This window comes from Chiloscyllium plagiosum, chromosome 6, assembly GCF_004010195.1.
Source record: "Chiloscyllium plagiosum isolate BGI_BamShark_2017 chromosome 6, ASM401019v2, whole genome shotgun sequence".
Classification (NCBI taxonomy): Eukaryota; Metazoa; Chordata; class Chondrichthyes; order Orectolobiformes; family Hemiscylliidae; genus Chiloscyllium; species Chiloscyllium plagiosum.
This window is the reverse complement of record NC_057715.1, coordinates 70,612,961-70,635,454: the sequence shown is the minus strand read 5'-3', so window position 1 is coordinate 70,635,454 and position 22,494 is coordinate 70,612,961. Positions and strand designations below refer to the sequence as shown.

The window sequence follows — 22,494 nt, the reverse complement described above, 5'->3', positions numbered from 1 at the left end:
GGGTTACATTTTTAAGAGTTTGTGATGTGGAATTAGCAAGAGAAAATTAGGATTTCCAGAGCTGCAGACAGGGATAAAGTATAAATAAGAGATGAATAGAGAAAGGAATGATCATAGCAAAAGCACAACAAAGATATTAAAAGGATTATAAGGATTAGAAAATAAATCATATCACTGGACAAGAAGAAGAAAGCTCTACAATCACCTAGGAGAAGAATGCTCACACTAAGAAAGCAAAGGTGAAATATACCCAAGACAACAGAATAATCTCAGAACCAGATTTTTCAAATAATCACAGAAACTAACCCCGTTAAGTCTGATACCTGGTGGGAAGATCATGCACATCATGGAGATAAAGACTTTGAGGAGATATAGAGTAAGGGATTAATAGCAGAAGGAGAAATAATGATGATATCAGAGTCAAATGAAGAAGTAGAGAGCTGGAAGTAAGTAGCAGCCCTAATATAATACAAAGTGAACGTGTTGTTATAGATCAAACTGTAAAAATAAAGAATTCTTGGAGACAGTTCCATGGACTCTGGTAGCATTACTTTGGGAGACTAAGTGGAGTTACTCAGAAAAAACACTCAAGATTGCCTAGGCCCTATACTCTGGAATTCCTCATTACATCTCCCTGATTTCTTTAAGTTACATCATACAATCGCTACAGTGCGGAAACAGGCCATTCGGCCCATCGAGTCCACACCCAACCTACCACCCTACTCTGTCCTTGTAACCCTGCATTTCCCATGACTAATCCATTTAACCTACACAACCTACACATTCAGGATAGCCAATCCATCTAACCTGCACATCTTTGGACTGAGGGAAGAAAGTGGAGCATCCAGTGGAAACCCATGCAGTCATGGGAAAAATGTGCAAACTCCACATAGACAGTCACCCAAGGGTGGAATTGAACCCAGGTCCCTGGCACTTTGAGGCAGCAGTGCTAACTTACTTCTTAAATCTCTGTCCTTCACTCAATTTTGATCATTTGCCTTAATATTGTTTTGTGGATCAATGTCAATTATTTACCTTGTTAATTAAGTTAAAGAAACTGTATAAATGCAAGATGTTTTTATTATTTATATACACTTTCATTATCCTCTTCTGAAAGCAAGGTATGAATTCATGGCAGTAACTGGAAGTAGAATGCCACCCAGCTACTCAATTGAGCATGTTTCACTGTAGGGTTTAATGTTACTTTCACCTGGGATCTGTACTTCCAGAAGAAGCTATCAGGAGCAAGTATCTTTTTTTTTATTTTTACATGGGGTGTGGGTACTGCTGACAAGGCCAGCATTTATTGTATGACACTAATTGCCCTTGAGATGGTGTTGGTAGCTACTTTCATGAACTACTGCGCTCCTTGAAATGTGCATACAACCACAGAGTTGCTCATCCACAATTCCCCAGTCTGTAGATACCAAGCCCATTGTACCGACACTATTAAAGTACAGCTAGGATTGGCTTTGTACAGATCATGGATTAAACCTGAGACCTTCCCAGTTTAGACATATTACAACCTCAGTCAAAATGAAATTTATGAGGTATGTGGTTTTAGGGAGAGCTACTCATTTACAAGTGGAAATTTTGAAACAACATAAGATAGTTTTTGAGTACATATAAAAACAACTTTGGAGGTAAAATTGGGTTCTACGTAACAAAAGGCTATTGATCAAAATAACAATAACATATTTATATAGCACATTTAACGCAATGCAACAACCCAGTGAATAAATTACTTAAAGAGTTGCAATAAAGGCATTTATTTTGGTCATAATAGAAATCATAGAAATCTGATTCTTACAAACTGAACTCAGGACGGATTGCTCCCACTCATCTTAAACCTCCATAAAATGTAACAGCATGCCGTAATCTATTACCAGCAACCACATTAAAACTTAACCTAAATATTTAAAACAAATTCAAAAGCATTTGTATTGTCATTTTCACTTATGCTGCAGGGGGTCACTTTTGATTTTATGTTAAAATATTCTTTTCACTCTCAGTCAACTAATAGTTTTATATCAGTTGTATCATAACTTCTTACCCTGTGGCTCTCGAACAACCTGGCGAGCGCTGTTAGTTAACACACCATCAGACCATTCTCGAGTATCTATGTCAATGTGACCTAGGAGATGCTGGCGTGGCATGGCTTTTGGATTCATTGTGTACTGCTTTACTACCTTGTTTATTTTACCAAGAGCTGTCCGTAACATTCGCCATAGTATTGATTTCCCTGCTCCACTTGGTCCCACAATAACTACTCCCATTCTTTGGCGTAGTTGTTCAAAAAGTTCCAAAGCTTTCTTTATCTGGAAAAATTGCAGCAGTTATATAAGTTTTACCAGAGAAAGCACATTCTTCTTTAATGATCAAGTAGATGAAATTGTTCACAACTTTTTAACCATGGAGAAAAACAGAACATTTAATTTTCTTGAAAAATCTCTCATTCTATCAAATACGTAACAAAAGATTTCCCAGAGATTGCTGCTGCTGAATTTAACAGAAAAAGTGACCCATCTTTTAAGTTTCAGTTTACCATTATTCAAGCAACGTGGGCTTTGAATAAGGATTCATTCAATTAGAGACTGAAAATTGTTAAAATCGTGAGGTTTGTAAGATTATAAATATTTGGGATTGTAGCTTTAAATTTAAGGAAAATTGCTTGATCATGTGACCTGTTCTGCCATTGTCCCTGTATGTGGTAGAGGTTGCAAATTTTAAACAAATTAAAGGAGGGATTTTGGTGAGTTTCTGTACCGCATTTTGTAGATGGTATGCACTCAGAATCATAGAATCCCTTCAGTATGGAAACAGGCCATTTGACTCAACAAGTCCACACTGACCTTCTAAAGAGTAACCCACCCAGACCCATTCCCCTACCCTATTACTCCAATTTCCCCTGACTAATGCACCTTATTTACACATCCTTGAACACTATGGGCAATTTAGCACGGCCAATTCACCTAACCTGCACATCTCTGGACCGTGGGAGGAAACCGGAGCACCCGGAGGAAACCCATGCCAACACAAGGAGAATATGCAAACTCAACACAGAAGTCACCTGAGGCTGGAATTAAACCCAGGACCCTGGCGCTGTGAGGAAGCAGTACTAACCACTAAGACACCACGGTACCCTGTGCATTGGTGGTGGAGCAAATGACTGAGGAATCGGTGGGCTGTTTTGTCCTGGATGGTGTTGAATCTCTTGAGTGTTGTTGGAGATGTACTCATTCAGACAAATAGAGAATATTTTATTACAATCCTGATTTCCTTCCCTCTTAAGACAACAATCCCATTCCAAGTAATAATATAGTAAATCTTCTCTGAACTGCATCTAATATGTTTACATCCTTCCCTTAGCAAAATGACCCACACTGTACACAGTACTACATAGGTGATCCCATCAATGCTCTGTATAACTGAAAAATAACCTCCAATTTTTATTTTTAATTCCTAGCATCTGATCATCACTGTCACCAGTTTTTACGTGGCTGGTCTAATTTCTGGTCCATAGGAATCCCCAGGATGTTGACAGTGCTGAAATTTTTTAATGGTAATAATAGAGAGGTGATTGTATTCTCTTCTGTTAGAGATTGCTTACACTGGCACCTGCATAAATCACATATTACTTACCACTTTTTAGCCCAAACCTGGACATAGACTATATCATGCTACATATGGACATGGACTGCTTCTGTACCTGAGGAGTTGCAAAATGTCCTGAACATGATATAATGATCAGCAACCATCCCTACTTCTGGCCATCAGATGGACAGAAGATTATTGATGAAGTATCTGAAGATGATTGGACTTGGGACAGTCTTGCAATGGTGTTCTTGAACTGAGATGATTGACCTGCAACAACCATATCCTCGTTGTAATGGTTCTGATTCCAATTAGTGGAGAGTTTCCCCAACACTCCAGTTCTTATTAGCTTCAGCAAAATTGGAGTCAAACTGCAATCCTACAGCCATCAAAGGACTTTGGGATATTAAATCCAGCGTGGCCAGGGAAAAGAGGCTTTGCTTGCTGGCAGAGGTTTTAAGAAACTCTCTGAAACCTAAGGAGAGCATTCAAGGGTTTCATTTGATCCAAAAGATGTGCAGGTGAGATGGATTGACCATGCTACATTGCCCATAATGTCCAGAGAGATGCAGGCTAGGTGGATTAGCCACAAAAAATGCAGGGCTACAGGGATAGAGTAGGAAGTGAGTCTGGGTGGAATGCTCTTCGGAGGGTGGGTGTGGACTTGATGGACTGAAAAGCCAACTTCCACACTATTGGGATTCTATAATTCTATGGTTAGTGAAATAAGGATACAAGAACTCAGCAGAAGCTCGGAACATTTGTGAACTGTTTCTGATAAGGACTATAATTCCATGCGTTGTGCAATGAGTGATAGCAAGAAAAGTAGAATATTCCTTTATGTAGTTAAATACATGAATTGCCAACAAAAGAAAATAATCGTCAGTTAATGGTATATTTTTGTCAAATGTTGTAGTAAAAGTTTTAAAATGTGAAATAAATGTGAATTATCTTTTTCTTTCAGCATATAACTGGAAGTTTAAATTTAAGTTATAGGTCAGTCTCAATAATTTTTCCAGTTATGATATTGAATTTATTTCATTGAAAATTAAAATAGATCAACTATCATGGGCTGAGAAACAATCACTGTTTTTCAGCTTAATAAATCATGGTTGGAGTAACATTAAATTAAGCAGATAACTTTTAGGATTTCAAAAAAGTATAATAAACATGTAACTCAAAGTCATGCAAAAAGATAATTGGGAATAAGCATTAAAAATATTTCCATGAATATAATGCATTAATAATACAATATAAGGAATCTCATTAAGTAGTGATTTGAATAAGAATATTCATAATTTAAAACCAGTTTGCTATTTTTACCTTATGTATCCCATAACATTGTACATAAATTTATTTCCACTGTCACAATTATAGCAAAATAACATGGGTCAGTAATATTCAAATAACCCAAGTAACTGTTTCAGTATTTTTAGCTGACTTCATATTTACCTGATTCGGTATAATTTCCAGGTTTGCTTCTTCAAATGCTTCATGGAGAGCTGCAGCCAAGTCCACATATTCAAAATCTTTGAAGTTAACGCCAGGGAAAATATCTCTCACCAATGCATCAAACCTTGTACAGTCAGCAAATGTCAGTTTTGACATTGTGTTAAGACGCAGAGCCTGCACAACAATGTGACTTTCATCAACTGTAAAACAAAGAAATGGAAAATTACATTGTACCTAATCCAAATATGCATTTTTACAAAGGAGATGCTTTGTAAAATTCCAGAATTAAGTATATGAGCTGTTTAAGTATTAACATTAGTTGCATTTAAGATAGGCATTAATAAGAGAACTTCGTATTTAAAAGTTTAAAGTGCATGTATAGCTAGTGAAATGGATTTTCAATTATCATTGCTTATAAACTAAAAAGTAATTTTCAGAAAGGCTTGAAGGTACTAAAACACTGAAAGCTAGCACTGGAAAGGCAAATGACACGTTAGTCTTTACTGCAAAGGAAATGGAGTATTGGAGTAAGAAAGGTTTGCTACATTTCTATAACTTTGCACACAGTTTTGGTCTTGATATCTACGGAAGGATATACTTGTCATTGAGATGGTACAGAGAAAGTTCACTGAAGTGACCACATTTTGAAAGTGTTGTTAAATTTTAACAGGCTGAATAAATCGCATACAAATCTACGGATCAGTGAATCATAGAATGGCAACAGCATAGAAGACCATTTGTACATGTTACAATTGTTTTGGTTCTCTGCACAAGCAATCCCCAATTTCTGACCCCTTCACTGGAACTTTGCACCTTTTATTTCAAATACTTATCCAAGCCATATTTGAATTTTTCACCATCAACTCTCAGGAAGTACGTTAACATAGAACTTCCTCAGATCATCATGTTTTGCCATTCACCTTCTTTCTGTATTCTCTGGTTCTCAACAGAATCCTCTGTCAATTGGAACAGTTTGTCTCTAACTACTCCCTCCTGACCCCCAGGATTTTCAACACTTTTATAGATCTGCTCTCAACTCTCCTCTGCTAAGAGGACAGAGCTCCTCAGCTCCTGACCCCCCCCCCCCGCCTTAGTCCAAACATGGACAAAAGAGCTGAATTTAAGATACACGGTAAGAACGACTGCTATTGACATCAAGGCTGCAGGTGGTCAATTACTGTGTCAAGGAGTCAATGATCCAGCAATGTCTCCTGAATACATCTCATAAACTCATCCCACTCTTGGGCATTTCCATTATCCTGATCCCAGTTTCATCAGAGTAAGTTTTTTTTGAAAAACCATTAATATTGCTCTATAGCTTCTGTGTCTCTCAATAAGATCCCAGAAAATTTCCTCCCTTATAATCTTTCCACTACTGGCACCCTTTGGCACATATACAGACATGTAATAGTGCCCTTCTGTTGTTTCTTAACTCCAACCAAACAGATTCTGTCATCAACCCAACGACGGCTTCCTTTCTCACTGAATCAATACTTATACTTCTCCTTCTCCTTTTTCTGGCTTGCCTTTCTTAAACACATTGTATCAAGGAATATGTACTAACCAGTGCTGTCCTTTATAAAATAGATGCCTGTAATTGCCACAATAGTGTATCCCCATTTAACTGTTTGTGCCTATCCTCTCTGGGGACTACTGATATTTAGCAACTGAGAGACAGTGATTGAAATGTACAAGGTTCCAAAGAATCAGGATAAAGAAATCGCGACACTATACCATGATTTCCTGTTTATGGTTTACAATTCCAGCATTTCTAAATTATTCTATTTATTGAATAACTTGATCTGAACAGATAATTACGTTTCTCCAAATACAACTATTAGTAGATGAATATCTTGCTGTCAATTAACAAACCTTCATGCACTTATACAGATACTAATATAAGTTTTGTTGAAATCCATTGGAATGCTTACTTTTTGTTTTGCTTTTCTTTCGTTGTTGGAGCAAATTTCCACACCCCTTGAGGACTGTCTTCAGTGCTCTCAAACCCCAGTCATAGTGCTGCTGTGGTGTCAGAAGCTCTCTGAAATTTCACCATACACAAAATTTAAATAAACTTTTTATTTACTGCAACAGACAATTTACTATAGCATTATATTTTGTTGCTTGTTTGCCATTTTTTGAAAGGTCTAATTCCAAAGACCAATCTTGTAAAAATGATCAAATGTGCTGTATCTTTATAGTACAAAACATTGGGAACTTAGAGGACTAAAGGATTAAAAAGGAACTCATGTTACTCTATCCTGCAAACATCTCCTAAGTCCCCAAATTTCAGATAGTGGTAGAATACTCCATGAGACATTGACAGGCTATGAATTGATGGCTTAACAAAAAAGATAAGCCTTCGTAATTAAGTAATAATGTAAATGACAATAGGTTACAAAATAAAAAAAAATTAAGAAAAAAATAAAGATTAAAAAGGAATGAAGACAGATAAAATAGAGTGAAAATAAAAATAAAAGATCTTAACAGGCATCCAGAGCTTCACAATTAATCAAATTGCCACTGCTGCATTAGCCAATTGGTGCATAGTAAGGTTGTGGGTCAGCAAAATAAAACACTTAAGCAATTCATCTACTTTTCCGGACAGTATTGATTAAGGAAAGATTGATGGCGAGGCTGCAAAGAAATTCCTGCTTTTTAACTGGAGTCACGGAGGAGCAAATGATGGTAGACCGATTTTCTGCTTATTTTCTTATCAAGAAGGTTGTACTTTCGAGTAATTTATCACTTCAACAGTATTAATACCATGTTAAACTCTGTTCTAAAATCCTGAAGTGAAGCTTGAATTGAACACTTCTGCCAAAGAAGCCAGTGCAAAATACTACAGAAATGAACATTCTGAAATAAGCAGAAAATGTTGCAATAATCAACAGATTAAGCAATGCCTGTGCACAAAGGTACGGCTCATGTTTCAGTCTCTCTGTGAGACTTCTGAGTTATTCTTTTCCTTTCCCTCCTTTGTCCCAAATTCACCAATTCTCTCCTTCCCTTCTCATCATTTTGTTTTCATTTCTGTCTCTCTGCTCTCTCATTCTTTCCTTCTTTCATGCAAGTTCCTTCTAGTCTCAGTGACCTTTTTCCCTACTTCTCTCACTTTTTCGCTCATCTTCTCCACCATTTCTGTTCTACTTACCTCTTTGCTTTACCCCTTTACCCTTTCACTTGAGAAGTGAAGAGTATGATAGAGGCAGAAAGATGACTGGACAGAGAGAGAGTGATAAAAATAGGTGGAGTTAATAAGAAATAGAGAACATTGTAGATTTGTTTAGCCACTTTCTCCTTCTACTTCTAATTTCTTTGGGTAGAATTTCATATGTCCCATGTCAGGTTTGGTGGCAGCACATGCTGGTAATCAAGTAAGGGGTGGCGAGGGTAGTGATGTGTGTGTGAAGAGAACAGGCAGGGACTCACCCTTCTCACCTCTATCTTGATTATGTTTAGGGCATTAAAGCCTTTAACTTTCTAATCAACCTGTTCAAAGATGCTATTACCCTCAAAGAACAAAGAACAAAGAAAATTAGAGCACAGGAACAGGCCCTTCAGCGATCTAAGCATGCGCCCATGCAGATCCTCTATCTAAACCTGCCACTTATTTTCTAAAGGTCTGCATCCCTTTACTCCCTGCCCATTCATGTATCTGTCTAGATACATCTTAAATTATGCTATCACTCCCGCTTCTACCACCCCCACTGGCAACATGTTCCAGGCCCCCACCACCCTCTGTGTAAAGATCTTTCCACGCATATCTCCCCTAAACCTTTACCCTTTCACTTTGAACATGTTACCCCTAGAAATTGAGCTCGTCACTCTGGGAAAAAGCTTCTTGCTATCCACCTGTCTATACATCTCATGATTTCATAGACCTCAATCAGGTCCCCCTTCAACCTCCTCCTTTCCAAGGAAAATAATCCTAATCTATTCAACATATCTTCATAGTTCATAGTTAAAAATCACACAACACCAGGTTATAGTCCAACAGGTTTAATTGGAAGCACACTAGCTTTCGGACCAACGCTCCTTCGTCAGGTGAAAATCACACAACTTCCAATTAAACCTGTTGGACTATAACCTGGTGTTGTGTGATTTTTAACTTTGTACACCCTAGTCCAACACCGGCATCTCCAAATCATTCATAGTTCATGCCCTCCATACCAGGCAACATCCTGGTGAACCTGCTCTGCACCAGCTCCAAAGCATCCACATCCTTTTGGTAATGTGGCAACCAGAACTATACACAGTATTCCAAATACAGCCGAACCAAAGTCCTATACAACTGTAACATGACCGGCCAACTGTTGCACTCAATACTCCGTCCAATGAAGGAAAGCATGCTGTATGCCTTCTTGATCTCTTTACAGACCTGCATTGCCACCTTCAGGGAACAATGGACCTGAACACTCAGATCTCACTGTACATCAATTTTCACCAGGACTTTTCCATTTACTGTATAGTTTGCTCTTGAATTGGATTTTCCAAAATGCGTCACCTCACATTTGCCTGGATTGAACTCCATCTGCTATTTCTCTGCCCATCTCTCCAATCTATCTATACTCTGCTGTATTCTCTGACAGTCCCCTTCACTATCTGCTATTCCACCAATCTTAGTGTCATCTACAAACTTGCTAATCAGGCAATGAAACCTTTCTCTAAATCATTTGTATATATCACAAACAACAGTGGTCCCAGCACAGATCCCTGTGGAACACCACTGGTCACAGGTTTCCATTTTGAGAAACTCCCTTCCACTACTACTCTGTCTCCTGTTGCCCAGCCAGTTCTCTATCCATCTAGGTGGAATACCCTGGACCCCACGCAACTTCACCTTCTCCATCAGCCTACAATGGGGAACCTTATCAAACACCTTACTGAAGTCCATGTATATGAAATCTACGGCCCTTCCCACATCAATCAACTTCGTCACCTCCTCAAAGAATTCTGTTAGGTTTGTATGACATGACCTTCCCCGAACAAAACCATGCTGCCCATTACCGATAAGCCCATTTTCTTCCAAATGGGAATAAATCTTATCCCTCAGTATCTTCTCCAGCAGCTTCCCTACCACTGACGTCAGACTCACCGGTGTATAATTACCTGCAGTATCCCTGCTACCCTTCTTTAACATGGGGACAATGTTAGCAATTCCCCAGTCCTCTGAGACCTCAGCTGTGTTCAAAGATGCCGCGAAGATAATTGTTCAAACCCTCGCTTCCCTCAGTAATCTGGGGTAGATCCCATCTGGACCTGGGGGCTTGTCTACCTTAATGCCTTTTAGAACACCCAAATCTTCCTCCCTCCTTATGCCAACTTTACCTAGAGTACTCAAAGATCTATCCCTAACCTCAATATCCATCCTGACCCTCTCCTCGGTGAATACCTCCTCCGGAGCACGTTGGCACTTGAACGCAGCTCTTCTGTTTCAGAGGCTGAGGCATTGCCATTGCACTACAAGACCCTTCTCATTAAGACCTTCCCATGTTACTTCTAATTGGGGCCCTTCAGTGGTCAACAAACGCTAACACTGCCAGCAGCACCCACATCCCACAAATGGAAATACTCATTTGGCCAATTTAGACATGCAGCTTTTTGTCTCAGTCATTTATAAATAAAGTGAATAGTTGAGGTCACAAAGCAATTTGAGCACCTCGCCATTATCTGCGTGCACTGTCTCATGCTCTCACAGATATTTAATTAATTATGGATTCTTAAAATTTCCCAAATTACAATGTCAGATAGCTGATTCATAATTCTCTTGTTTCCATCTCCACTTTATTAAACAATGGAATTATGTGCAAGGTTCCAATCAAAAGGCACAGCTTCTGAATCAAGAGAACGTTCTCAGTGTATCCCTTTCCTTACCTCCTCATAGACGTCAAAGGTCACAGACCTCTTGTTCCCATTAAATAAACCACAATTCAGCTCTTCCCCCGCTCCTTTCCCAAAAAGGAACTAGTCCCAAACACAATGGTACTGTGTGAAAATATGTTTTCTCACCTCGCATTTAATTCTTTTGCAAAACACATCAAAACTGTGCCTGCTGGTTCTTTAGCCATTTACAAATAGCAACAGTTTCTCCCATTCAACTCCGAAAGACTGTCATGACTTTCAAGTTCTATCTGCTTTCAAAGACATAATGACCAACTTGATATCCACCCTCAGCCCCTTTGCCCTCAATAATCCCAGACTCTTTCAAATATCCCTTTTCTTTCCAAGATCTTTAGATACGTTGTAACGTCCCAGAACAATGCCCCAACACTTGATTATCCATTTCAGAGACTCTTAAAATGACGCCCAGCTACAAGGGTTGACCGCTGCATTATAGCCACATTATTCGGTACATGCCTGGCATCTTTCACTAAGTCAGTACTGCACAGACCAAAGTTATTGCCTTTAGCCCATCATTACCTCCTTTAGCCACTGTCTTAGCTGAACCAGACTGTTTGCATTCCTAGCAATTTGCTTAGTTACAATAACTTTCAATCCTCTATACTCAACATGCACAGAATATATTTGCAATTTCATAACATCCCTCCCACTCCATCCCTACTTCAGTTCATCTTAATTCACAACTTTGTCATCTTCTACCCTCCATAACCTTGAGCTCATTCAAAATTATGTATCCACATATCCTAGAAGACCAAATCTATTCATTCACTGCACCTGTTTTCATCTGATCTGTGTTTGCTCTAGGTCTCCCAGTGTCCTGATTCTAAGTTATCATGTTTCAGTTTACATTTCTCCATGGCTTCAATTCCATTTAACTCCATAACCATTTCTAGATCGATGAACTACTTAATGCTTCCCCAAATATTTTTCTCACTCTGGCTTCTTCTTTCCTTCACCTAACCATTGGCAACTGTGTTTTCAGCTAACTGTGTCATATGTTGTGGAGTTCCTTCCCTACATAGATCTCATCCTTTAAGAACCCCCTTCAAATCAATCTGACTGGTCAAGCGTTTGTACACTCATCCCAATATTTAATTTGTGGTCGGCCTGTTATGCTTACATTTCTGGCGTGCCTTACAACATTCTCAACATTGCAGGCATTACAAATAATGCAAGTTATTAGGAGTATAGCTTTATAATTAACAAACAACACAATTTCTAACACAGTAAATAAAATGCTGAGGTGAATACTAGGTCTGTTTGAAGTTACCTTATGAACAGATATTTAATCTGTCGTACAACTATCTTCAGTAAATTACATATATAATGCAAAACTAGTGAAGTAAGAAAAGTTTCTCAGATCATACATTGAATTAATCTGTTTTGTTACTCTGCTGTTATGTCAATGGCAGTACAAATGGATGGAGTTCATTTGACATTTGATGCAAATATTTAGAATTACAACATGTTTCACTTGCAAAGAAGACAACATTATTTTAATACATACTTGGACAGAGTAAAAAGGGCCACTAATTTCCTGCCCAAAATGTTGCCATCTTTAAATCCTTCTGCATAGAGAATCACTTCAGCAATAAGTTCATTATCTGGTCGAGACATGGCAACAGGTCGAAAGAGTTGTTTCAGGTTATCAGGGAGCTTCTGTCGTCCTCCATATCCTTTTCCAGCAGGATTCATGGTGATAAATATTCCAGAGTTTGGATCAAGATCAACCTAAAATTTCAAGCAAGGTCATGTATAAAATCATGCATGCAAACAAATGAAATATTTGTTTAAGAAAAATTATATTTTACGTTATAATGTACTACAACTCCTATTGAGTTACAAACTTTGGGACAAATACAATCTGCATGTGAACAATAGATGTACTTTTTCTTTGCTGACAAAATTTATTTAGAAATGCAAAGGGTTGCACAGTTGATGGGAGATAAAAGATATTCAATGCACTGTCTAATTTAGCAATTTAGCTGTTGTGGAATAAGCAAGTTAATAACCTGCCCTCAAGGTTGACAATTGTACACAATACTGGCTATCTGACTGGCTATCTATTTCTAAATTTAATTTGTTTTTGTGTGTAATATAGTTTCATACATGCAGTAAAATCTTCAATGCCCTAGCCATTGACTATTATGAATAAAATGGTTTTACTTTCATACAGAACGCAGAATGGCTGTACCTCATCTGAGTTATGCCAAAGGCAAATGAACAGATACCTGAAATTGCAAGAGCATAAAAAATTCTAAAAAGTAACCTCCAGAAACAAAAATGTCAGTTTATCAGCCATTTGATCAGAACTGTAAAGCTACAGGGATCTCCTCTAGAAGTGGATGGTAGCAGGTAGAAGTGAGTACTTTGGTCTTGTTGGATTAATAATGTCACACAGTGATTGCAGTCAAGATGCTGTGCATGAGTGAGCATAGTGCAATTATTGATGAGTGTGGCATACTATAACAGCAGATTTCCTGGCAGGAGTAACTGGAAACAGTAGAAATGGTTCTGTCTATATAGCAATATGCATTACCTCACTCTGCAGCCTTTTCTATTAGTGCTCCAATGGTAGCAGCACAAGGGATTATTAGGAAAAATGAAAGCACACGAAAGTGGAGGTAATCTGATGACATGAGTAGGTAAAAAATGAAGGCCTAGCAATTCAGAGTTCTGCATTCAGTTTCGAGTCTTGAAACTCGGGAATGATATATTGAAAGGAGGTACGGAGCACATTTACCAAACTAATTTCAAGACTTAAATTATGACAGTGGTTTCCAAAACTTAGTTTGTATGACTTAAGATGATATTTTGGTGTAAAAGGACATCAGTGCTGGGACATCAACTTCTTACAATTTATACTAATGACATGGATGAAGGAAGGAAATGTATATGGTTGCCAAATTTGCTAGTGAAAAAGAATGGACAAAAAAAAACATTGCGAAGAAGACATAAGAAATAAGGATATACATAGGTTAAGCAAGTGGAGAAAGATCTAGCAAGAGGAGTATAATCTGGGAAAATACAAAAACTGCCCATTGTGACCAGAAGAATAAAGAAAAAAATATTACCTAAATGGTTAGAAATTGCACAAAGGTGTCCTAGAGCATGATTTACAGAAGCTTAGTGTACAGATACAGCAACTAATGAGGAAAGCTAATAGAATGTTATTATTTATTGTGAGGTGAATGAAGACAAAAGGAGGTTCATTATGTTTCAGTTAGACCAGGGAATTTGTGAGGCCATATCTGTAGTACTGTGTACTGTATTAGTCTCATTAGTTAAAGGAAGATGTAAAAGTACTGCAAGCAATTCAGAGTAGATTTATTAAACTAATACCTGGAAATGAGTGGAATGCTTTAGAAAGAAAGGATAGACAGGTTACGCTTGTATCAACTGGATACTTGGAAGAGTAATGGTGGCTTGATTAAAATACAAAAAAATTCTGAATTGTCTTGACAGAGTTAATAGCAAAAGGATGTTTCCCCTTAGAGACTAGAACTAAGGATCACTGTTTCTAAATAAGATGCCACCCACTTAGGGAAAGAGATCAGGAGATGTTTGTTTCCTGATTGAAGGTTGAGTGTCTTTGGAACTCTCTTCTTCAAAAGGCAGTGGAAGGACAGTGTTTGCATACTTTTAAGGCCAGTGTAGACGGATTGTCAATAAACAAGAGTATCAAACGCTATTGGGATAGTGGAGAATGTGAAGGAGTCAGATGAATTATGATCTTGTTTAATGAGAAAGCAAGCTTGAAGGACTTAGTGGCCCTAATTTGTATGTTTGTATCAACCTATCTTCTTTTTATACTTTTGACAGAAGTAGGTGAGGAGCAGATGGGGAGACAGCATAGAGATCCAATGAAAGAAACAAAAAAAAAACTATCTTCCAAAACCTTTCAATTCCAAAGAACAGACAAATTTGAGCCATAAATTCTGTTTCTCTGTCCACAGATGGTATGATAAATGTGAAGTACTCATTTAACATGCTATAAATGTCCTCAAGCTCTTTGCACAATTTGCCCTATTGGTCTCTAATGGGCTCTTTTTATTCCCTAGTTATCGTCTTCCCCTCAATATACTTACTGAATATCTTGGGATCCTCCGTCATTTTACACACTGTTTTTTCTCCTAATTGCTTTCATAATTTCCCACACTACACATTCAATGTTCCATTATGGTCACAATTCTATTTGTCAAGCCACACCCTTATTTCATCGATTTTGTCTATAATACTCCTTGGATTAAAGTAAAAGCTATCTAGCCTCACCTGACTTCCATGAAACTCAACACAGCTAAACTCCCTCTGGCTAGGTTCCTTATCCATAATATGCTTTGTCCCTATTGTACTGACACTGTGACCTCTCCCCCTGCCAAATTAATTTAAGCTCCTGCCAATAGCATGAAAAACGCATCTGCAAAACATTGGCCCATTAATAAATTTTTGACAGTATCATGCCTATATTAGCTGTTCTATGAATTTAAAAATTTATTTAAAACAGTGTACCTGTTTTCCTAGCAGCTCACAAAAACGCCTGTGATCTTTCAAAGCATCCTGGATAGCTTGAATTTGCATAGAAACAGCAGATAGCACAGCTTCCTCTAAACGATTAAACTCATCAAAGCAACCCCATGCGCCACATTTCACCAAACCAATAAAAATACGGCCCATGGACTTCACATCTATGCCCTTTAGGAACAGAAAATAAAACAATCAAATTTAATTTTTTTAGAAATTCACATTATTAAAGCATTCAATTTTAGCCATTAAAAACAAATTTAATAGAAAAATAAATGAGATGCACCGTTATGTTAGATAGTTGAGCTTCATTGCTGTACATTCTGGGAGTGGAGTTATGCTAACACCTACCAAAGACTACTTCTGAAACTTTAACACAATAGCCTCTTTGACATCTGAACTCTGAAGCAGCTGGAAGCCAGATTATCATGAAGTAAAAGGGTGTAGGTATATTCAACATCAATCAAAGCTTATTTTCCATGGATATCTGCTGATGTATCTTACTAGTTATTCTCCTAACCAGTATGCGATCCAAATAAAAACCCATCGCTACATTTCTGCCCAAAAATTTGCACCAGGTAGTGCTGATATCAGGAATATTTTTGAGTATAATGCTTAGCAACACCACAAAGAGAATCGGTTAGAGTGAAGTATGAAAATTTCCATCAGACTGTTTTCCCAAAGCACAAGCGGTGGTTGTTAGCCATAAAAATCACAAAGACCCTCAAAGTATTTTCCAGAAGGGCACTTATGCTTTTGAAGAAGTCCAGGAAACATATTTATTTGACCTACTGAAAACATGCGATAGTGATCCCTACCATATTCTAACTAATTTGGTCAGTGCATTGAGTGCATTGGGATGTCATGTTACGGCTGTACATCATTGATTAGGCCACTTTTGGAGTACTGTGTTCAATTCTAATCGCCCTGTTATATGAAAGATGCTGTGAAACTTGAAAGGGTTCAGGAAAGATTTATAAGGATGTTGCCAGGGTTGAAGGGTTTGAGCTATCGGAGAGGCTAAATAGGCTGGTGCTATTTTCCCTGGAACATTGGAGGCTGACCTTATACAAGTTTATAAAATCATGAGGGCATGCATAGGGTGAATAGCCACGGTCTTTTTCCCAGGGTAGGGGAGTCCAAAACTAGAGGGTATAGGTTTAAGGTGAGAGGGGAAATATTTAAAGGGGGCCTAAGTGGCAACTTTTTCATGCAGAGTGTGATGCGTATCTGGAATGAGGGGCCAGAGGAGATGGTGGTGGCTGATACAACTACAAGATTTGAAAGGTGCATGGATGGGTATCTGAATTGTAAGGGTTTAGAGTGATATGGGTCAAATGTTGGTAAATGGGACTAGATTAATTTAAGATATCTGGTCAATTGGATGAGTTGGACCAAAGGGTCTGTTTCCGAGCTATACATCTCTATGATTTTATGACTCTAATAGTGCAAGAAAAACAGGCCTGCAAGAAACAGCTTCTCTAAAATTAATCAAAGTCTTGACAGTGGAAAGAAACTTTTTCATATTTTCAGTTTCCTACAGGAGTTGCTATCCAGAGTGAAGGCAGCCACACCACGAGGTCTCAACATATTTGTTCCATCAGGTATTTTTATCAGCAGAAGGAAGGGGAACTGCTTGACTGCCCATCAATCAAAAGCGGACACCCAATTTAGTTAACTCTTAGGTTCAAGACTTAAGGCCATTTTCCAAGTTGCTAGTGTTTCACCCACAGCATGACAGCTTCCCATATTTAGGGAGGTTGCCAGGTACTTAAAAGTGGCTTCTTGTGGGTGCAGATATACAGTAAGGGAGCCAACAGTTGCAAAGTTTGGCCCAGGCCCATACATCACTGCTGAAGAAGTTACCTCTCCAACTGTAGAGGCCAGCTTTGCAGAGGAGCAAATCAGTTACCTCCCTCATATTGCGCCTACAGCAGTGTTCAATTCTCTCAGTAGCACTGCCGAGTTTGGAATGTTGTTGGAACTCTAATCAGGTTAGTTTCATACGCTGTTCAGCCAATGATTTTAAAAACAAATATGGGTCCCAGAATGCCCAAATAATTGTCCATTGTCAAGAAGATTGCTGCTGCAGACCCCTGGCCACCCATATACTGTCCTGGTACTTCAAATTATTTACCTGCTGTCCGTACTGCACTTGTCTCTAATGCATTATAAAAAATGAACAAAAATTGTAAAGAGGTTCTAAATAATTACCTCATCGCAGTTAAAAACAAGGACCTGTCGGCCAAACAGGCCACCTAAAGCTTTCACAGACTCTGTCTTGCCAGTGCCAGCTGGTCCATATGGGTTTCCTCCTAGCCCCATTTTCATGGCCTGAGTAAGAGTCAGGTAGCACTTGTCTGTAAGAGAAGTGTGAACCAGCTTTGGAGCATTACCCTGTTACAGAATTAATAAAGCCATATTGTTAATAAACTCATTATAAAAAGTTTCATCACACAGTTTATTTATACAGGATTTGTCTTTTTCCATGGGATAATGTGTTTTTGCACATCATTGGATTGCCACTTGAAACTTTCCCCAATTGGATACTGCTCCATATTTATGCTTAAACTTTCCAAGCCCATCTTTTTCAAAAAAATGTGGAGGGCACCTTGGAACTCCATCAGTGGAGAAATGTTGGGGGAATGTTGGACACATCCCAATTTTACAGCAGTAGCTGTTGAATGCGATGTTTAAATGTCCAGTCTTTCCAAATTTGTGAATGGGTGATTGAATGGGTAGATGGATGAGGTATATGGTAGTTACAGTATTATGGACAAGAGCAAATCCCCTCAAAATACACATAAGATAGCCTAGACTCTAACATTTTGTTATTTTAAAGGGAAATGTAAGGTGCTGTGTTCCAGATGCATTGCGATTGGTCAACTGACTGGATTTAAAGCAAAGCACACTTTATTCATCCACTATAGTCAAAATACAACAAAAGAAAGAAGGAATTGAAATAACTTAACTCTACTGGAAAACTTAACAGAATAATACATACAGTAACTATGACTAATTAACTGTTCCAATACAGTGACATCCCACAAACACACCCTTGCTAAAAGGCAAATTCAGAAAACAGATTGTCTCACATACAATACCAGTAGCAGGCAGAGTACCTGCAGCTTTTAGCTGTAACCGAGAGAGGGAAAAAATAGCTTCTATCTTTTCAATGCACCAACAGCAACTGCTGAAAGCTAAAACTAAAAATCCTAGCCCTAACTCAACTCTAGGCTTTAAACAATTGAATTTTTATTAATTAAATTTAAGTTCCACCAGCTGTCAAAGGGCTGTTGTGATACAGTGGTAGCGTCTCTATGTATGGATCACACGGCTTCAGATCAAGTCCTACCTGCTGTGGATGTAGGTTGATTAGAAATTATCTATACTTTATCCCCAGAGCATTAATCTAGGCTAAAGATTCACAATACAGTCATATTGACATTATGATAGTATCTGCTGATGGGATGGGACTGCGCACATCAGCGAGTATAACATAACCTACCCTTTCATCTCAAATATACTAAGCAGAAATTAAGTTTTTCATTCTACAGGGATTCGAAAAGGTCCACTAAAATAGAACACAGAGGAATATTATTGGAGACTGAGATGTTGCTGAATGAAGATTTTTGAAAGAATTAAATACAACTTACTAAGTATGTAGCACTAACTCCAGTTCAATGAAGACAGAGGGCTGAGCTATAAATCTTCTCAAAACTCACTAGGTGCTGTTGAATTTGAGTACTTAGAGAATTTGACACTAAAGAGTATTTTAAAAGGAAATTTGTATCTTACCCAGTCTGGCTTATAGCAATGTGGTTGCCTCTTAACTACTAGCCAGTTCAAGGACTGTTAGGGATGTGCAGCAAATGCTGGGATTACTACATTCTAAGAAAGATTAAAGAACTTACTACTTAGAAGTTGCAAGCCTAAATGGGGTAAAGGAATGAAGTGATCACAGGTAACAACACGCCAACCATTAAAAATTGCAACAGAAAGTGCTGGAGAAACCCAGCAGTGCTAGCAGCATCTGTGCAGAGAGAAACAGAGTTAACATTTCAAGTCCAATATAACTCATCTCTAGCAATCCAAAGAGTCATATTAGATTCAAAGTATTAACAAAGTTTTAACTCTGTTTTTCTCCCTTCACATGCTGCCAGACCTGCTGAGTTGCCCCAGCATTTTGTTTTTATCTTATTTCAGATCTCCAGCATCTGCAGTACTTTGCTTTTATTAAAAATTACACACAGGTTAGCAAGGTCATAAAACAGGAAAATCAAGCAGCAAGGTTTATAGTTCAAGAGATAGAACTGAAAAGTAAAAAGGTTACGCTAAACTGTATCAAACCTTACTTGTACTGTGCACACTTCTGGTTGTCATATGATAAGAAGGATACTGAAACACTGAAGAGGATCAGAGAAGATTTACGAGAATGACACAGATACATACTATGCGGGTGAACACATGAGGATTGTCAGGTTTAGTCTCTTTGGAAAAATAAAGCAACAGGCTAACTAATTGAAGTCTTTACTCTTATGAGAAAAGAGTGGATACAAATAAAATGTTTCTTTCCTCTCTTGGGCAAAAAGCATAAATAGAGTCTAGCAATATAAGCCAGTCACCAAGAAATTTAATTGAAACTTATCCTTTATCTGTACTGTAGGAATTCTGTGATTCTATTCCATGATTCTAAACTTCATTCCCTGAACAGACAGTAGTTTTGAAAAACCATCTATCCTAAGAGATTCATTCAGAAAGTGGCCACAACTTTTATCACGTATGTTGTCCACTAGTATAAGTTGGAAGAATAGTGTAGATACTAGTGGGCTTACTGTATTTTCTTATTCATAATTTTCATACATACTACTGTATTTTAAGAGGGAAAAGAATTCGTTTATAGCCACTTATTTTTCTTTAACTATATCTAAACCGAATTTCCTAATAATCTGTTTAGCATTTTACAAAATGGAGTAACAATAAGAAGCATTTTATAAGATCGATCCATTTACTGAAAAGTCTATCATCACTTGTTACAGTTCTAGGTTTTCAACACTGAAATGTTCCACTTTATTTCCCAAAAAGGTAAATGAAAATTTCCCAAAAATGTTTGTAGACATAGTAGATGCTTTGAAGCAAGTAAAATGTGTTGAAAGAATCACCAATGTATTGAAATAGGGAATAAAGTTCAATATTGGCAGGAGCACAAACAATTAGTCACCAAACAGCAACTGTTATACATTTCACTCACTGGAAAATTATATAAAGTGGACAAACTTTAAATGGATTTTTGCTGCAGAACCTGTAGCAGCCCCTTGTTCCAAAGCTGTATTTTATCCTCACATTGTAAGATTATATTGAAGCCTCTTCACAACATAAACAGATCATGTATAATTTTGTCTTGAGAGCCAAACCTTTAACTCTTACACAGTAAGTTCATGTAATAAAATCTTTAGTGACCTGTCTAGGACTACTTCGTACACTTTTGGTGCAGATTGGCAAAATATATTCTGTAATATTTATGACTTCCTTACACATTAAAGCCACGCCATGGCTTGAACTTTCACCAAGTTGAGATAGTTCAGGAGCTCTTTAAAAATGGTGGTGTGGTTGGGGGGGGGGGGGGGGGGAATGCCCAAGACCCGATTCTTCCACCCTGTTCCTGGTGTTTCAGATTTTTGGCAAGTCTTTTTAAGGGTGTGGATTGATTCGGGTTGCAACTCAGCACCCTGCACTCTTGCTCTGACTAGCTCTATTGCAGGGATAGGTATCTCCTAGACCTCTAGGTAAAAACAATCACTGCACATGCTGGAAACCAGAGTTTAGATTAGAGTGATGCTGGAAAAGCACAGCAGTTCAGGCAGCATCCGAGGAGCAGTAAAATCGACGTTTCGGGCAAAAGCCTTTCATCAGGAATACAGGCAGACTGCCTGAAGGGTAGAAAGATAAATGGGGAGAAAGTAGCAAGGAGTACAATTGGTGAGTGGGGGAGGAGATGAAGGTGATAGGTCAGGGAGGAGGGTGGAGTGGATAGGTGGAAAGGAAGATAGGCAGGTAAGACAAATCATGGGGACGATGCTGAGCTGGAAGTTTGGAGCTGAGGTGAGGTGGGGGAAGGGGAAATGAGGAAACTGGAGAAGTACACATTGATGCCCTGGGGTTGAAGTGTTCCGTGGCGGAAGACAAGGCATTCTTCTTCCAGGCGTCAGGTGGTGAGGGAGCGGCGGTGAAGGAGGCCCAGGACCTCCATGTCCTCAGCTGCGTGGCAGGGGGAGTTGAAATGTTGGGCCACAGGGCGGTGTGGTTGATTGGTGCAGGTGTCCCGGAGATGTTCCCTAAAGCGCTCTGCTAGGAGGCGTCCAGTCTCCCCAATGTAGAGGAGACCGCATCGGGAGCAACGGATACAATAAATGATATTAGTGGATGTGCAGGTAAAACTTTGATGGATGTGGAAGGCTCCTTTAGGGCCTTAGATGGAGGTGAGGGAGGAGGTGTGGGCACAGGTTTTACAGGTCCTGCGGTGGCAGGGGAAAGTGCCAGGATCCACACCAGCTCCCAGCTCCCAGCCCTGCCGAGTTTTCACCATCTCTCCAGACCTCCCCCTCACTGAGGACGAACGATCAGTCCTCAGCAAAGGACTCACCTTCGTATCCCTCCGTCCACGCATCAATGAATTTAATACACGCCGTGACATCGAACACTTCTTCCCTCGCCTCCGCCTCTGAGCTTACTTTCACAATCAGGACTCCCGCCCACCTTCCGAGGACCCCTTCGTCCACCTCCAACACACTGCATCCACCTGGACACCCCGCGCTGGCCTAATATCTGCCCTCGACCTCTTTATTTCCAACTGCCGCCGGGACATTAACCGCCTCAACCTGTTGACTCCCACTCCAACCTCTCACCCTCACAACGCGCAGCCCTCCAATCCCTCTGCTCCAATCCCGACCTCACCATCAAGCCAGCGGATAAAGGGGGCGCAGTGGTAGTCTGGCGCACTGACCTTTACACCGCTGAAGCCAA

At 38.9% G+C, this 22,494-nt stretch overlaps 1 protein-coding gene across 5 annotated transcripts in view; it reads right to left on the bottom strand.

Moving 5' to 3' along the window:
• Positions 1-22,494, bottom strand: part of LOC122550689 (cytoplasmic dynein 2 heavy chain 1) — a 555,979-nt gene that overhangs the window by 419,912 nt on the left and 113,573 nt on the right. For all 5 annotated transcript variants that reach the window (XM_043691809.1, XM_043691805.1, XM_043691808.1 and 2 more), the window contains exons 34-39: positions 17,686-17,868; positions 15,460-15,642; positions 12,458-12,681; positions 6,978-7,087; positions 5,047-5,246; positions 2,054-2,318 (exon numbers count right to left, since the gene is read on the bottom strand). In XM_043691809.1, coding sequence (XP_043547744.1) covers positions 2,054-2,318; positions 5,047-5,246; positions 6,978-7,087; positions 12,458-12,681; positions 15,460-15,642; positions 17,686-17,868 — 1,165 coding nt within the window. The remainder of the gene's footprint in view (positions 1-2,053; positions 2,319-5,046; positions 5,247-6,977; positions 7,088-12,457; positions 12,682-15,459; positions 15,643-17,685; positions 17,869-22,494) is intronic.